General features: G+C 39.4%; 1 protein-coding gene across 1 annotated transcript in view; it reads left to right on the top strand.

Annotated features, from left to right (window-relative positions):
• The window catches only part of il17d (interleukin 17d), an 18794-nt gene continuing 1732 nt past the window's right edge, over nt 1-17062 (top strand). The window contains exons 1-2 of the mRNA XM_039744008.1: nt 1-449; nt 12642-12928. Of these exons, the coding sequence (XP_039599942.1) occupies nt 423-449; nt 12642-12928 (314 nt within the window). The 5' untranslated portion in view covers nt 1-422. The remainder of the gene's footprint in view (nt 450-12641; nt 12929-17062) is intronic.

Raw genomic sequence — 17062 nt, forward strand, 5'->3', positions numbered from 1 at the left:
GTACTTCCAGGTATGTACTGCAATTTGTTTCTATCCCGTCCCGGGTTGGTACAGCACAGTGAAGATATAACTCTGGCTCTTAGCAACCTTGAAACTGGTTTGGTAATGATTAGATGGACTTATTAAAAATCGGGAGCTCGTCTTCAGTGTGTTAACACCAGGGTTCGCCACCATTGAAAACCCAGAACCCAGTAACCCGACCGACATTTCTACAAACGGAGCTCAGCTCACGCAGAGCGAAGGACTCACTTGGAAAAATAAATGTCTTCAACCGAATAACGCGGATTGCCACTGGAATCCTTACAAGGGGCCGGCCCGCAGGGGGAGATCATCCCACCTCTGCTTTCTCGCCTGCCTTCTCAGCTTCTTAGGCGCACTGTTGCAGACCGAAAGGAACTCCGTAAAGACCGTCCGACGGGTCCATGAAGCACAAGATGCGCAGCTCGGAGGTACGTAAGCACGGTGGGGGAAGGCTGATCTTGTATGCTCCACTATGCCGCTTTCCTTGAGAACCTGTGGCTGCATAACTCCCCCATCCCGGCCCTTGCGTACGTGCGGGTCTTGGTAAGGGGTGCGCTTTATTGGGCATCCTGGCGCTTAAGCGCCACTTCCCTCGGCGTTTTTTTTTTTGTTCACGCAGATAGTATGAACACTTTCCAGGGCAGCGGTTCGATTGATAGCAAATGTTTATACCGTGTATACCTTTAACTTCACACCATATAGATACTTCTTACTATTAGTGGGGCGCGGTGTGTATCTTTCTTAGCTGTGTGTGTTACTATTAACGTTAGCTTGTTCGCTTAATAAGAATGATCCGATCTTCTTCGGGCTCAACTGGTTACTTCCACGTTGAAAAGCTGTCGGTTTTATCGTCTCTCCTGCAGGACAATTCACACACAACCCTTTTCACCTCTGCTTCTCTTTGGACGTTTTCTAGTTTCCTAACCATCTTTCAGTTTATCAGTTTCTGGCTGGCACTGCACCTGTCCCCTACCAACAAGGTGATCCTTTTCGGCTGCTGAATGACCAGATGCATTGCCAGTTGCCACAAAACGCTTGCCAACCAATGTTGTCACCTCCCGCCTTGCCTAGCTCTAGAGACTGCTTGAGTAAGTGAACGGCATATCTTTTCATTGCTTCCCATTATGTAAGTGCTATGATGGCGCAGTAGTTATCTCTTAGGAGGCGGCTTCTCGACAGATAGATTAATACACACTCTTGAACAAATGAGTGAATGTGTCCTGCAATTAACTTGTGACAAGTTGTCTCCTGCCATACACCCGACCCTTCCTACACTGGACTAAGCGGATGCGAAAATCAATGAATGAATTATTCTTCCTCTAGCTGATGAAAACTGACTAGTTCTAAAGATGCAACTGTGACAAGAAACATCAATCTGTGTGACTCACAGAATTCACAGAGACAAGCCGATGTAAAATATGACGAGGTGGGCATTAACGTTAATTAAGTATTAAGAAGCCATGGCAAGTATACCAGAAGCGTTCACAGAGACAACCTGATGTAAAACAATGCGACAAGTCCGTATACTTAACGCAATGTAGTCGGTTTGCAGTCACTAGTTTCTGCTGATCATCGAAAGCTGTATATGTACTCACTTAACGGGTAATTCAGTGCGAATACAAAGGCGTTCGTATTGAAAGCTCAGCATAAGTGCACGGTCGTCGGGACAGACGTCAAATTGACGTATTAATATTGATCCAGTGAATTGGTGTTTAAAGGGAACGACTGACGGTGAGCGCGCGACAACGACATCCCATGCACTCTGAAAAGCAGACTGATAACTGCTGAAACACCAGGCTTTCCTCACATGATGGTCACGTGCGTCGTCGAGAGCACTTCACTAACGTTTTGGCGCGCGTACGACACCGCTTGTTTCAAGAAAAGTCCGCCTTTCCCGTCCCGCGTAAAACCTCACGACAGACGGACTGCAGAGAGTTCACGTGACAAACGCAACACTCTAACTAACGCAAGTTGATTAAACAACTCTTCGAAGAGAAGCACACAGGACACAGTTTCAGCAACGGGCCTGGTAAATGATAATGTTGACATTTGTTTCTGCACAGTTGGAGGCACATACTATATTTGGAGGTTAAGTTCCGAATGTTTACATTTTCGTAGCACGCTCTTCACGACCGCGTTAACCACGACAGCCGCGACGCATCGGAATTTTGTGGATCAGCACGCAGTTTCAGTTACTGACCAGCTGCCATTCTCCTGTTCCACGAATCGTTCATATTCTAATTTTCTGTGTTTTGTACAGAATTCCACCCGGAAACAGCAGTTCAGTTTGTAAAAAGTGTAGTGTATGGAACAGATGCCATTAACTTTGCATGACAAATCGCGAATAGTTTTTGGTAAAAATGGCAGTGGTTTGACATGAAGTCGCCTTGTTGAAAAATTAGTGTCCTGTGGCACAAGTCCTGTGGTAAAAGTTTGTCCTATGAGGGAAACTTTTTTTTTCAAAGCTCAATAAATAAATACATGTACATACATAAATATTGTAACAAATAAAAACAAACAAGAGTTATTAAAAAGAAAGAAAACTTTTGACATGGCTAAAGATAAATGAGCTGTTACAGTATGGAATTATACAGGTGTATTGTAGGAAGGACCCTCGCTTGCATTTATTTACACTAATTCTAATTATGCTGCAATCTATTTAAAGTGGGAAATCTAAATTTCAGAGTTCCTAGTTGTAATTTTCAACAGGACTGCCTCCTTAAGGTCAGATTTTTCATCTCAGAAACACAAGGCTGGTCTGTCAAGTCCGAGTTTGTCCAACTTCAGATTAAGATGTCAATCTGAAATGGCAACATACATTGTAAACTTTAGATAGATAGATAGATACATTAGTGAAAGCTGTAGTATTATACTGTTTATTACCCTATTTGTGTCTTATTAAACAAGTAAATTAGTTGTACACACAGTACTGTTCAGCCTTCATCCATGACCATGTTTCCATGATGTTTGGATACACTAAATACTGAATAATGTGTTGTTATGAACTGCTGTTTATTCCAACAGAGAAAGCACAACAAAAGTTTTCTTTAGTACATTTTTCCTGAATGTTTTACTGGAACACGGTTAGTTCAGGTGTGATGTTATTCCCAGATTTTATATCCAGTTTCCAAGGTAAATGTGACACTGTATTAATTAGCTGAAGAACTCAATCCTAGCATGTCAGAGAAAGGATGTGCAGTTTTGTTCATATTAGCACTCAGGTTTGTCTTCATCGTTTTCTTTGCTGATGTCTCATGGAGGTGGACAGTGTGTCTCATAACTGAGTCTGCACTTTTAATTATCTTGGTAATTCACATTTGAGATGAGGAAGAGTGCTAACATGATTATGGCATTCCTCTCAAATTGTATGAGACAGGTTAATTTCCTTTTAGAAAATACTACCAGACAGGCCTGACTTAAAATGGTTGACAACATCGCCTAATTTGGTCACTAAGGCCAGAAAAAGCAGCAAAGATCACCTGCATTTGTAAGTGGTTGTACCAACTTCTCTTTAGGAATGTTGTCTGGACTACTACTCTGCTCATTTAATGTCCATGTACAAACCTAGTGTTTAGTAGATCAAAAAGAGAATCACACATGGATGAAAATTAACCGATGCTAGTCCACAGTAATATTGATGCTTTAAACCAACACTTGCATAGTCATTATTGTCAATGACTAGAGGTAAACAGTATATATAATGATGGAGACCATAACAGGAGACCCAAGTCTGTACATTATTAGCCCATAATCTGAGGTGTTAACTGGTTATCATTGATAACTTATTATATTATATATAATATATATATTATATATATAATATTATATTACATCGATAACATATCATATCATTGATAGACCAGTGTTTTCCAACCTCGGTCCTGTGGCCCCACTGTGGCTGCAGGGTTTTGTTCCAACCAGCTTCTGTTTTTAATTGGACTCCTGGGCTAATTAAGTGATGTGTTATTTCCCAAGTTCTGTGTTTTGGGAACAATATAGAAATTAGAAAACTAAGTTTGATAAAATATATATATATATATATATACTAGGGGCTCTGCCCCCTGCTTGCTTCGCTCGCCCACCCCCGGGTTTTGTTTACCGAATATACAATTAAAAAAGATCGTTAGTTTCATGGGAATTGTTACATATGCATTATTTTCACTTTTATTTTAAACTTTTGTAAAAATAATACTTTATTTCCGGCCCCGGGCATGATTACAACTCTTTCTCACAGGACGTATAACGCTGCTCGCTTTGTGAAGGGGCTGTGGCTGAACGCACGCTAAGGAGATGCCGTTGGATCATCTGCTGTCTTTCTGCTGCTGGCGAGCTGCCTGTTCTGCTTGTCTCGCTGCTCGATCATTTTAAAGCCTGTACAGCAGCTGTCCTTTTGCCACGTTGCATCTCTGTTGCTCGCAATGTGAAGAGGGTGGGGTGGTGGAGGGGGATGAGGGTTAGTTTGGCTGAATGCACGCTAAGGAGAAGCATTCTGATCATCAGCAGGCTTTTTGCTGCTGGAGAGCTGCCTGTTTTGCTTGTCTCTTGTCATTGTTTTAAGAGCTGGGAGCACATGAAGCGTGTCCGCCAACAGCAATCCAACAAATGCTAGGTTAGATGACTGTGAACCTGTTTTAAATGATGTCCCACTGCCTTGTCTCGCATGACGTTGTAAATACTTGTCCTTTATTTCCAGCCCCAGGCGTGGTTAAATCTGTTTCTCAGGACGTATAACGCTGCTCGCGTTGTCAAGGGGAGGAGGGGCAGGGCGGTTGAATGCATGCTAAGGAGGTGCTGTCGCACTGCTATCAGTCTTCCGTGCTGTACTCCGCCTCCCTCAATCGGACCTAACAGTCACTTAAAACAAAAAAGGCTTCAACCTGGCTGGGACGCTACAATGCTTTTGAATTTTACTGCTTTCATATTCTTTACCTTTCTCTGCATGTGTATCGTGCCATCGTTTGTTTGAGCCTTTCGAATTCCACTGCTTTCATAATCTCTTATCTGCCTTTTTTTCTCTCCAACGCTTTTGGGGCTCATTTCTCCGCGCTGTTGTTTCTTCTTCGTTCGTTGACGTTTCATCTAGAACGCATTGTCCTTATACGCTTTATACGTGCTGAGTGCACAGGATCTGTGTGTGCCACGTGCTTTACCCGACTGAGTGTTATTTGATATTGTTTGCTTCTCACGGGTCTTTTAAGTGTCTTCCGAGAACTTCCGAGAAGATCACATATCGTCGCCCTGCTTTTCCTTTCCAGGATTTTTTTTATAATAGAAAGATATTAAAATGTACCAAGCAGTTATATGGGGATAATGTATTTTTTTTCTTTTTAACAATATTTTCATCTTGATTTTCATTCTACTTTTCTAGGTGTTCTAATTGTTTAATTATTCCATTAGTGGGTCTGATGCTAAAGTACTTGCATCCTTTGGTTATTCAGTGTTGTTTGCCAGCGTGTCTGCTCTGCTTGTTTTTAATTGTCATTAATAAGATACATCGAAGGGGAAAAACTGCACAGAGAAAGGGTAAAATATAATGAAATCAACAAAAGAGAGTTAAGCATTTAATCTATAACAAAAGCAGAAATATTTCTAAATGTCTTATAAATGTAAAAATCATGCTGCTGTGCTTTTCTGAATGCTGAATAAATGAAAAATAATACCAGCTAATTAAATGAGATCAGTGCTATCAGGTGTTGTCACTGATTAGGAATCTAGTTGGAACAAAAACCTGCAGCCACGGGGGGATCACAGAACTGAGGTTGGGAAACACTGCTGTAGATGGAGGAAAAGTGTTAAAGTAGAAAATGTAATGGCTTACTCTTTCTAAGGCGTTACTCATGTGGGCCACTCAAATACAGTGGTACCTTGAACTTAATTCATTTCAGGAGGCCATTTGAACTCTGAATTATTTGAAGTCCAAATTAGTTTCCTCCATTAGAAATAATGGAAAGTGAATTCATCTGTTCCCAGACCCTAAACAATACCCATTTCAATAAACAGCAAATACACATAATTTAAGATAAAAAATGCACAATTAAATGCCCCAAATAATAATTTAAAACATGAAAACAATAAATAAAATACATACATACTGTATAATAAAATGAAAATTGCATGCACTGTACCTTCATGCTTCCTTTTTCACCTAAATCGTCGATGCTTCCACACTCTTTTTGGATGCCGTGGTTAATAGATGGGGGTGTTTTATTTATTTATATATATATATATATATATATATATATATATATATATATATATAATGAGACACATCAAAAAGCAAAAAAATTACAAACACACAAAGCATAATGCAAGAGATGCTTTCACAGCGAGAGTGAGAGATGTCATATTACATTTACACTTGCTGTGTAAGTGCCATGTGTTGCATTTTTTCACTGCATGTGTCGTTTGAACCCCAGATCAGATTTCTCTCAAATTTAGCATTCGAACTCTGGAACGTTTGAAGTTAGAATAGTTCGAAGTATGAGGCATCACTCGTCGCCAGGAGTTTTCTTCTGCTTCTGTCTATAGAAGTATAGATATTTCTTCTCACTGTTCATCCTGAAGAAGACCAAATAATGCAACACATTATCAATTCATTCAGTTCCTTGTTTAGCAGAGTAGCACATTACCAAAACTATGTTGGTATTTGAAGGTGGCAGCATAAAAGTCCAATGTCACTATCAACCAACCCTGTCAAATAATCTCCATTTTATGGTGAGTCTGATAAGTGGCCCTCTAGTGGTGGATGTGGATACGATTGATACATAGAACTTTATTTATTTGTACATTTATTTGTATATATATATATATATATATATATATATATATATATATATATATATATATACACACACACACTATGGTCGAAACACAAACCATAATTACTGAAAGGCAAGAACATTAAAAAACAAGGAAAATAACCTGTCATTGATGTGGACCCCACATACTGCTAGGAGTGCACCTCCTGTACATCCACTCCTTGAATAGTGGCAGGATATAGAGCTTTTGAGTCCATCAGAAGTCTATAATTAGTTTCTTGGTTTCCTGATGTTAACATGCAGACAATTCTCTTTGCAACAAGAAATAAAGTTCTCCGCCTGAATCCTATACAACAGTGTTGCCAGACATCTGTTGGTGGGTGGGCATATATGAAACTAGGTGGGCATTTAAAATTTCTGAAGACACAATCACAAATACACTTACACCAATCTTTTTTCCCTAAAAACATGGCCAACTGCTGTCTTATTGTGTGAATGAGAGGCTCTGAGACTGGATCTGGTGGTGCTCTGATTGAGCAGGTAATTGTTCAAGTCATTTTAATCAAATTGTGTTATATTTGTACCAGTGTGCATATTTTTGTATCCTTTATATTGTTGCTAGTGCTCCATGTCATTCCTCAGCTCATGCTATGAATGAGATTCCACACGTGCTGACAGCAGACGCTCAGACTGAATACCACAACACACAAAATGTCATGCATAATGCGCATCATTTCATGTAGTTAAATTGGTCTCATGTCGGATCACACTCAGACTTCATTCAAAGTACCACACCAAGACCACCCTTTCCAAAGGGTCTCAGTATGGTTGTTTTGGTCCGCACTAGAGTGTGATTAGCACATTCACATCTACAGGAACAGATCAGACTTTCAGGGAAATTGCATCAGACTTCAAAAAAATTGGTTAAAGTGAACTAGGTGTGAAAATGCCTTTAGAAATGACATTGCTCTTCATATGACTACAGGTAAGTTGACTTGGTCAGGAAGATGCAGTTGTGCAGGATTGATTCTGCACCCTAGTGCTTCACAGTCTATATAGCCTTAGCAGCAAGGCCACACTTATTCAGCTGATTTCTTCACGAAAGAAAAACTTGTGTGATTCACTGGATTTCTGGATTAATTGCACAAGTTGCTCCTTGGTTTCTGCTTTTGTTATGTTACAACACAAACAGAAAACAGCATTTGTCCTAATTTTTAAAGCATTTAGCAAGCATTTTTACATTTTGTATTGTATTGAAGACATTAAATATATACACTAGCATTTAAAATATTGAATCATCCAGACATGTTTATATATTTGATAGAAATGTATATTTTGTATATCAAAGTACCAATAGGACGGCATGGTAGCGCAGTGGGTAGCACTGCTGCCTCACAGTTAGGAGACCCAGGTTTGCTTCCCGGGTTCTCCCTGTGTGGAGTTTGCATGTTCTCCCTGTGTCTGCGTGGGTTTCCTCTGGGTACTCCGGTTTCCTCCCACAGTCCAAAGACATGCAGGTTAGGTGCATTGACGATTCTAAATTGTCCCTAGTGTGTGCTTGGTGTGTGTGCCCTGTGGTGGGCTGGCGCCCTGCCCGGGGTTTGTTTCCTGCCTTGTGCAATGTGTTGGCTGCGATTGGCTCCAGCAGACCCCGGTGACCCTGTAGTTAGGATGGTTCACCGACAAAGGCGCGATAGACACACGTACCCCGACAAAACCGCGACGGACAAATGAGTGCCGACAAACCCGCTAACTGGTTTTCGACAAATGTGCGCCGACAAAATCGCCACAACAAAATTGCGAGAGAGGCCAAGAGAGTGGGACGCCCTTGCTGCAATTCTTCCTACATATGCAGGGCGTGATCTTCAGGACTATCTGTGTACCGTGCTGATGGCATGCCGTGTCTCATAATATTGACTTCTAAAATAAACATCATTATATGTGCTTCAAACTAGTAATTCATATTTAATGAAACTTTCGTGATTTTGTCGGGGCGATTTTGTCGGCGCGATTTTGACGGCGCGTTGTAATTGGCGCAATTTTGTCGGCGCGCAAATGTCAGGTCACAAGTTAGGATATAGCGGGTTGGATAATGGATGGATGGAAGTACCAATATGTTGATTTAAAAATATGGTCATGATACTAATTGTGTGGAAAATGGATTTTACTGCTTGAAATGATTGATTTATAATGTATTATTCATATATGACTGCAAAGTCCCATTTTCAGTAGCCACTGCTACAGTGTGCCAGTGGTAAATCTATGAACTCGTTGTTGTTGTGCTAGCACCGCTAAAACCTTTTATTCTGTTCAGTAAATCATGTAAATTATCTTTCCTTGTGTTGCACTGATTTTGCTAAAGTTCAATTCTGGGCTCAAAAATGTGCTCAAAAACATCTTTCTCAAGAAAAATATCAGTTTATTGTTGTTTTGTGGCCTGATGGTTATTCCATCTGACAGTTTTTAATTTCAATTTCACTATTCATTTCTATCAAAAAGAAAAGAACGTGGCAGTATGGTAGTGTACTGGTTTCCGCTGCTGCCTCAGAGCTGTTGAGTATGAACCCTGGCCCAGTCACTGTATGCAATCTGCAGGTTCTGTGGTTTCCTTTTTAAAGATTTACAGGTAAAGTTAATTGATTCTTGTAAATTGTGTATGAGTAAGAGTGCCCTGCAAAGGTATGACCCCTCTTTCAATTTGAATTCTACCTTGATATTGAATTACACACAGGTTTCCCATGATCCTGAGCTTGGTGTTCAGGTTAGAAAATGTTGGATGGAGGTCAATTTTGAGAAGTGTATTTTTGGCGTGATTAGCATTGATGTGATGCCTTAGGCCCTAGTGGGCATGTGACTTTGTGCCGGCTGTAGTATTAACAGTAGTTGTCCAAGCGACATGAATACCAGTTGAATTTCAGTTCAGCATGGTGGAGTGTATAATTTTTACTATAAATGCTACTTTTAGTTTTCATAAATCTACAGTCAGGGACTCAAGTGGAAACTATATTGTGTAAACAGTACTACTTATTATATGGATGCTTTCCTCTTGGTATTTCCCAATTGAAGTGACCTTTTTCATTTGGCAGTTGTTCGTAACTGTACAAGAATAGTAACATACACTTAATCACACTCTCAATTTGGGAGTCTCCTTTGTTTTGGTATCAAAACAGGCATACAAATGACTTGCACTGAAGTGGTTAGTTTACATAGTAGTATAAATAGTTGTTGTAGTACGGTAAAGATGTTTAGAAAGAATCCATTTGAAAATGTCTTTATAGTTCTTCATATTATGAGACATACCCCTGTAAACTCTTTGCATGTAGCACTTTCTTCAGATCCAACATGCTTTCTGCATTGCAGCCTTCTCATGGCACATTTAGGGGAATGGCGTGCAAGCCTTTGAGCACTTGAGGTCAAGTTACATGTTTTGTTTAAGAGAATACTCTAATTTCTAAGGGAAGAGACCGTAACACAGTCACTGCAAGGAACAAACTTCAGCATGCCATTTGTACAAATTTTAATGCACAATGACTCTTTACTTGCTGAATTTAGCATATTTGAAAAATAAAACACAAAATGTGGCATTTGCAAAAGTTTGGGCATCCTAACAGTTGGCATGTAGTAACACCCAGCCTTTGGTAGAAGTCCAAAACCTTGTGCATGACTGTGTTCTCTCTCTTTCTTTAGAAGTGCTAAACGTACTAAGAAAGAAACAAAGTCTAAAATCTAGAAATAAAAATAAGCAGAGCAAAAAACAAGTAATTCACCACCTCTTGGCACATTTGAAAGGAACTGCCAGGAGCTGTGGAGGACAGTCCCTGGTGGTGATTGGCAGGTGGCCCTGCCTCTTGGGGACCACCGACAAAACACATGGAACAGAGCAAAGGCAACTGTTATACATAAATAAAACCAAAATGAAAGAAAATAATGTACTGTACATATTCAACATAAATAAAAGAATCAAAAATGAACAACAGAGAAATAAAACATGAATTTGAACCTTGCATGACAAATTCGCTGTAGAATTTTAATGTTCTTCTCGTGTCTGGGGGAATTTTCTCTTATTACTTCAGTTTTCCTCCCCCATCTCAGAGATATGCAAATTAGGTTAATTAGTGACTTTCAACAGCAAGTCCACCTCTGTGAATCATAAAAAAAGACAACAATAATTGAGCATATTGCTAAATTTGATAAACACTCTATGAGATGACCAATACAATCAAGCAAAAATTTATTAACTTAATGGACTGATGATGAATAGAATGATGACCTCACATTTGTCAAACATCTTATGAGTTTTGATTCATAACAGGAGTTCACTTCTAATTAAAATACTGTAATCCAAAATGAAAATAGGTCCATTCTATAGCAGTATTTTTCAGTTCAGAATCATTGAAGCCAGCTGTCCATCACAAGGCATACTCACGCACATTGGGATGATTTGCCAGCGGCATTGGAGGAAGCTCATTCTTACTTGGGAAGAACTTGCAGACGCCAGACAGAAACAGTTTTAGAATTGTACTGGGGTAGAAGATTTACAGTAGGAAGCATCCATGCTACTAAGTACTGACATCTATAGGTCTACATTTTTAAGAAGTAGAAGTAAGTCCATGTATGACTGAACATGATTTGGTTGCTGTTCTGCAGCATACATTGATCACTTTGTAATAATCTGTTTCAACAGTACAATAGCTTTAAGCTTTGAGTTTTGTTAACGATGCAACTTGTCAGCATCTTAAGTTGTGGAAAAGCAAATCTAATATTGTAGCACTTGCAAAATCTAGGAATATCTGATATTAAGAGATGTTTAAATGTAGAGGATTTGATCAGAAGACTAAATAATCACTGATGAGGAGTTGGGGTGACCGTGAAAACCTCCAGGATTTGAGACTATTGTAGGTATCACTGGATAAGAGAGAGCAGTGCAGGTCAGCTTTAATTTAGTATCAACATATTTCTACTTATCCAGAAAGTACTCTTGGCAAACAAATATTTTTCTGGTTTCAGGTCTGAACTCCTGCCTAATCCCAGAGGCACAAGGTGATGTTTGTGAAGTGAGTGCATAGAAGACAATGTGCGCACTGTGAAATAAACAGGGGGAAGGGGCTTTTATACGTAAACACAGCAGTCAGGAGGCTGGCAGGAAGATGGCTGTTTATTCAACTCTTGCTTAACCTTAAACTGATGTAGAATTGTACCACCTACTTGCTGCTGTGCTGTGTTTTGATTACACTTTGGCCATATGCAGTATTATTAGTGCTTTTGTACATAAACATTTCCTGATCAAGTCCTCGTCATTGCCTGAGATTTTGGGGCAGATCTTAAGTGTATCAGATATAGAAAAACAGCATTTATTTACCCACATCGAAGAAGGTTGTACTGTCACAGTGAGGCAACACCATAGAAGGCACTGCATATTCAGACCCTTGATATAATATAGAAAAAGGTAACGTAACAACATATGAATGTGTCATATTGGTGTTAGACGTGGGATACTCAGAATGGATGTGGCAGCCTCATGGTCTACAGAAATGCTTCATTAAAGTTGCAGGTTAAGGCACTGACTTTATGGAGGTAATGCAAGTGGGATACAGTACAGCCATAAAATCTTGACCAGCATGCGGCAGGAGCTCTAACCATCACTCCATACAGAATTTCTGAAATATGAATACAAACCAGCAAAAATACCAAGTTTAGTGTTGGATTAGTTAAGGTATGCACACTGACACCTGGCCAGCAAAGATACAGAAGAAAGGAAAACAAAGCATGCTGTTTGTACATCAATCTCAAAATTCCACGAGGTACAGAGGTAACTACAGTCTGTTTTACGTTTGCCCAGAGCCATTCTTTCTTTTGTTTCAGCTTCCCCTGCTGCTTGCCATTGCAGCTTATTTTCTGGCACAGATGGATCAAACACAATGTGCAAAAGTCTCCAAGCGGCCTCGGACATGTCTAGATCTGCCGGAAGAAATACTGGAACAGATGTTTGGGAAACTCTCGGTGGGAATGTTAAGCGCCTTTCACCACACCCTGCAGCTTGCCCCTCTGGAGAAGGAAAATCTCACTTGTCCCACTGGGGGTCGCTCCTCCTCTGAAAAGAAGGCTCAGCTTCCTGTGAATATTCAGAGTGTCTCTCCTTGGGCTTACAGGTAACACCTCTAGTACTCGAGTGCGGCATATCCAGTAGCTATTTTTGGAAGAAAAAAAAAAAACAAAAACTTGTTTTATTCCATTCTTGGCAAGAGTTGCCTTTGTAAAGAAGTATCGTATTTTAGAAAAATGCATAAATATGCTAATTGATTCCAGCTTTGCCAGTAGCATCCAGCTGGACAACAACTGGATGAAATCCTGTGAAGGAGCCCTTCTGTCTCTGAAACATGACATTCCTCCACTTGTAATGGTTTCCATGGTTTTTTATTTATTGTTTATTTTTGTGTATTCATTACTTTGTTTTTTTGTGTTAAAAAGTGAACAATGAGTTATAGTGTGTCATAGCCTTATAAAGATTGAAAAACATTTTCTAACAGGCAACTACATTAATGTACCATTTCTAGAGGTAAGCCCTACTACTTCATCGATTCTCGTTGTGTGTGTGTGGGCTTTACTCCAATGTCTGAAGGACCGGTGTTAGATTAGTTGGCAAATGTGATTGACTAGTTAAGGCTTTCACCAAGTGCTAACAGAAAGGACACAGGCCCTCTGCGTCCCTGAGGTAAATTAAGAGAGTATAATAATAGATGAAATGGTTTTCTTTAGGAGACCCAAGGTTTCCAGAATGATAGGAATCTAAACTCTCTGATCTCTGCCTATATCTCAGTATTTCCTTTTCATTTGTGAAGTTCGAGATCTTCTGGACTGGCACAACTGCCTCACATTGGCAGAAGACTGAGCAGAGTTTGCGCGATCTTTGGGTGTTCATGTAGAGGTATCTTCAGGTGCTGCAGTATCTTCCCATATCTCCAATATGTACATTTTAGAAATTATTGGCATAAATTGGACCAGTGTGGGTATGCGAGTGAGTGGTAATCCTCAGTTTATTCCAGCCCTGCACACTGTTCTGCTAGGACAGGCTGTGACTATCCAATGATCCAGCATCTGAAATTTTTTTTAGAAGGTTATCATGTTTAGTGGGTTGATTGATTTCATTTTATCCAGAAAGTTATTCCATTAAGAAAATGCCCTGTAAATACAGAAGTGAGTATGGAGTTGTTCAGGTGATGAATATTGTGTATTAGTGAATTTTACTAAAGTGTTATTCGCAGTGAATCTGCTGCATTCACATTTGCCCTTGTTTGTTGAATTATCTACTGTTAATTCAGCCTTTTTAGGAGGATTTATTTTTTTTATACCAGCGCCACATAATGCTTTGCGAGGCCAGTGCACCGTCCTCTGGAGCTGTAACAGCCAAAGTGATGGGACCTCCCCCCTGGTATATAATGCTGATCATTTCCATTACAGAGTCAGTGGGACAAGTTATCTGTGCTTGTAGCCAAATGTGCTGATGTAAAACTCAAAGATCAACCTGCACAACAATAGGAGGCTTTTGACTATGATTTTAGCATTTCTGCTTTGTTTTGATGAAATATATCATTGCGTTCTTTCTTCTTTGATCTCACGGTGGCACGGTGATGCAGTGGTTGGCACTGTAGTCGCACAGCTCAGTTCACATTTTTTAGCCCTAATAATGAAACATATACATCATAAATAATGAGTTATCTCTGCTTGTGAAGTTGTAATGTATTATAATGAACAGTTAAGATTTTTAAAATGTTAATTCTGTCAATTGTAAGTATCCAAAGTGCTTGGCTAGACCGCTGCATAGAGCAGGTCTACCTACTTTTTTAGTTGCATGTGATGTCTTTGAATTGCCAGCTGTCAATAGTGTTTGTGAGCGACTGTGAAGATGGTTTTAAACAGGCCTGACATTATCAAATACTAGACAGTAAAACAGTCTGACTGAGAAATATTAAAATGCATTGGTGCAATGGTTAGCACTGCAGCTGCACACCTCAGGTCATCTTGTTGGCTACAATAATCAATCCAGTGTAGTTGGCAGATGTTTCCCTAGCCCTCAGGAACACTACCAACGACTGCACCATTGTAACCCAGTCAGATCTAGTTCAGTTTGACTTTAATGCAGTTCACCAAGTTCAGCAAATATCGCAAAAGGTTCTGTGATTTCGGGGATCTCACAGCGAAGTGAAATTGGCAATGTTCACTCATCACTAGTGGTAAATTATTTTTGCACTTAGAAATAGGTTTGAAAGTGCTGCTTCTCACTACGTGGATTTTAGTCTGTCTTCAGTGCGGTTTTTCTAAGTGGCACCTTTCTTCCTGCTTCTCTTCCATAAAGCCTAGAATTATAGACTGTTTAGGAAAGAAGGGTGAAATGTACAATATGACGGCTGGCAGGCTGTTTGACAGGAGCTGGTCTCATTGATAATTTTTCTGTTTGCTTGTTCAGTTCACTTTGGGGTGCAACCTGATGTAGGCAAGGTTGATGATGACATAGGGCTTAGCCTGGATTACATGTTGCTGCCGTACCTACAAGCATGAACCAATGTGCAACTTCATTTTGTACAAAATCACAGACAGACCTTCATTAGATCTTTGTTAGAGCAAGTGGAGACTGATCACTTGGGAACTTCCATTTACTTTGGTTTTGCTAGAAAAAAAATATTAGGGACCACTACACAGTCTAGCTAAAAAAAAAAAAGAAAAAGCTGAAACATTTTTTTGGTATTTAGTGGTTAAGTTCTGATTCTGACCTTGGTATGTTTGTGACTTTTACCTTAGTCTCCAATGAGGGGAAGGTTTTGTGTTTTGAGCCAAAAGATTTTTCAATCATTATTGTTTGTAATCTAAACCTTCACAATGCAAATGTCAAACTCAAGTTCACTTACTGACAACACCCTGACCAGAAGTGTCCCTTTAAATTAAAAAATAATGAAAAGTTACAAACTCATTAAAGCAGCTTCACATTTAATGTCTCTGTTGGCATGCCCCTTTACTTTCAGTTCAGTTTAATTCATTTTTTTGTGCAGTACACTTCACTGAGTGCTTAGAACAAGTGCACTGTAAAAATGTTAATAGAAAAATGGAACGGCAGAGTTTACAAAATACTTATTTACATAATTAATACACATAAAGACACTGATTAGTTTACACACACAGGAAGACACTGACTAACATAAATGGAACCTAACAGTATCAGTCCACTAACATTATCATTGAACTATTGCCAGTTTACAACAGAGGAGAGGAAAACAAAAGTCAACAGCATCATTGAAAAAAACACATCCCATATGGGGGTCAACTGTCAGTTATAACTTTACTTCCACTCCAGCTTCAGATAGATAACATATTCAAGTGCCATTCCTCCCAAGATATAGCGTGACTCCTCAGGTTCTTTTTTCTCAGTTTATAACTCCATATTCTTTTAAGTAAAGGTCATTATTACAGGTTTCTCTCACCTAAAATCTGCCTGGATGCTGCTTGTCCACAGGACACATTCCAGTGACATGACAAGTGTGCTTCCTCAAATACCATAATACTCTGCGTAAAGAGGCACTACACTCCATTAATGTAAAGTGTAAGAAAGCAGATGCTGAATAAATAATTTTTTTGAAGTTGACCACTTTAAGCTTTGAGATACTTTCCCAGCTAAGAAGACCTAGAGGCAAAGCAGATTTAATTCTAAAATACGTTCACTGCAGCTGATTTATGGGTTTTCTTGTTATGGACGTTATGCATTTTTAAAAATGTTATACTGATTTCACTTGAAGGTGGTTTGATACTTGGGAAAAAAGGTAGAAATCTAATCTAAGTGTCAAAACTTTGAAAAGGATATGTGTGCATGTTTTTCTATACTTATATTTAGTAGTTTTTGACATGTCTGTTTAGCTTAAGGGAAGAAAAACTAAGCATAGATTCTACAGGGATGAGAAGGATAGCCTTAATGATGGATGAAGCAATCAAAACACCCAGGCTCAAAAACCTGTCCTTACAAAACTTTAATTCTTGGGGTTCATTCACCAAATGATGTCTGGTTATGCACCTTATTCAGAGGTTTTACTGAAGAAAAGAAAAAAATACACTTTATGCAGGAACCCTTTATTATTTATGAGCTGCAAGAGGATACATTAGTAAGAACATAGCCTACCCTTTTCTAAAACACACTTTTTCCACATAATGTGGTGGCTGCCTCGATACCAAAAAAAAACAAAAAAAAAACATAAACAATAAAAGCAATTTATTGCACTGGTTTCTAGCCATCCAGTGGA

Source organism: Polypterus senegalus, chromosome 2, assembly GCF_016835505.1.
Source record: "Polypterus senegalus isolate Bchr_013 chromosome 2, ASM1683550v1, whole genome shotgun sequence".
In the NCBI taxonomy this organism is placed as follows: Eukaryota; Metazoa; Chordata; class Cladistia; order Polypteriformes; family Polypteridae; genus Polypterus; species Polypterus senegalus.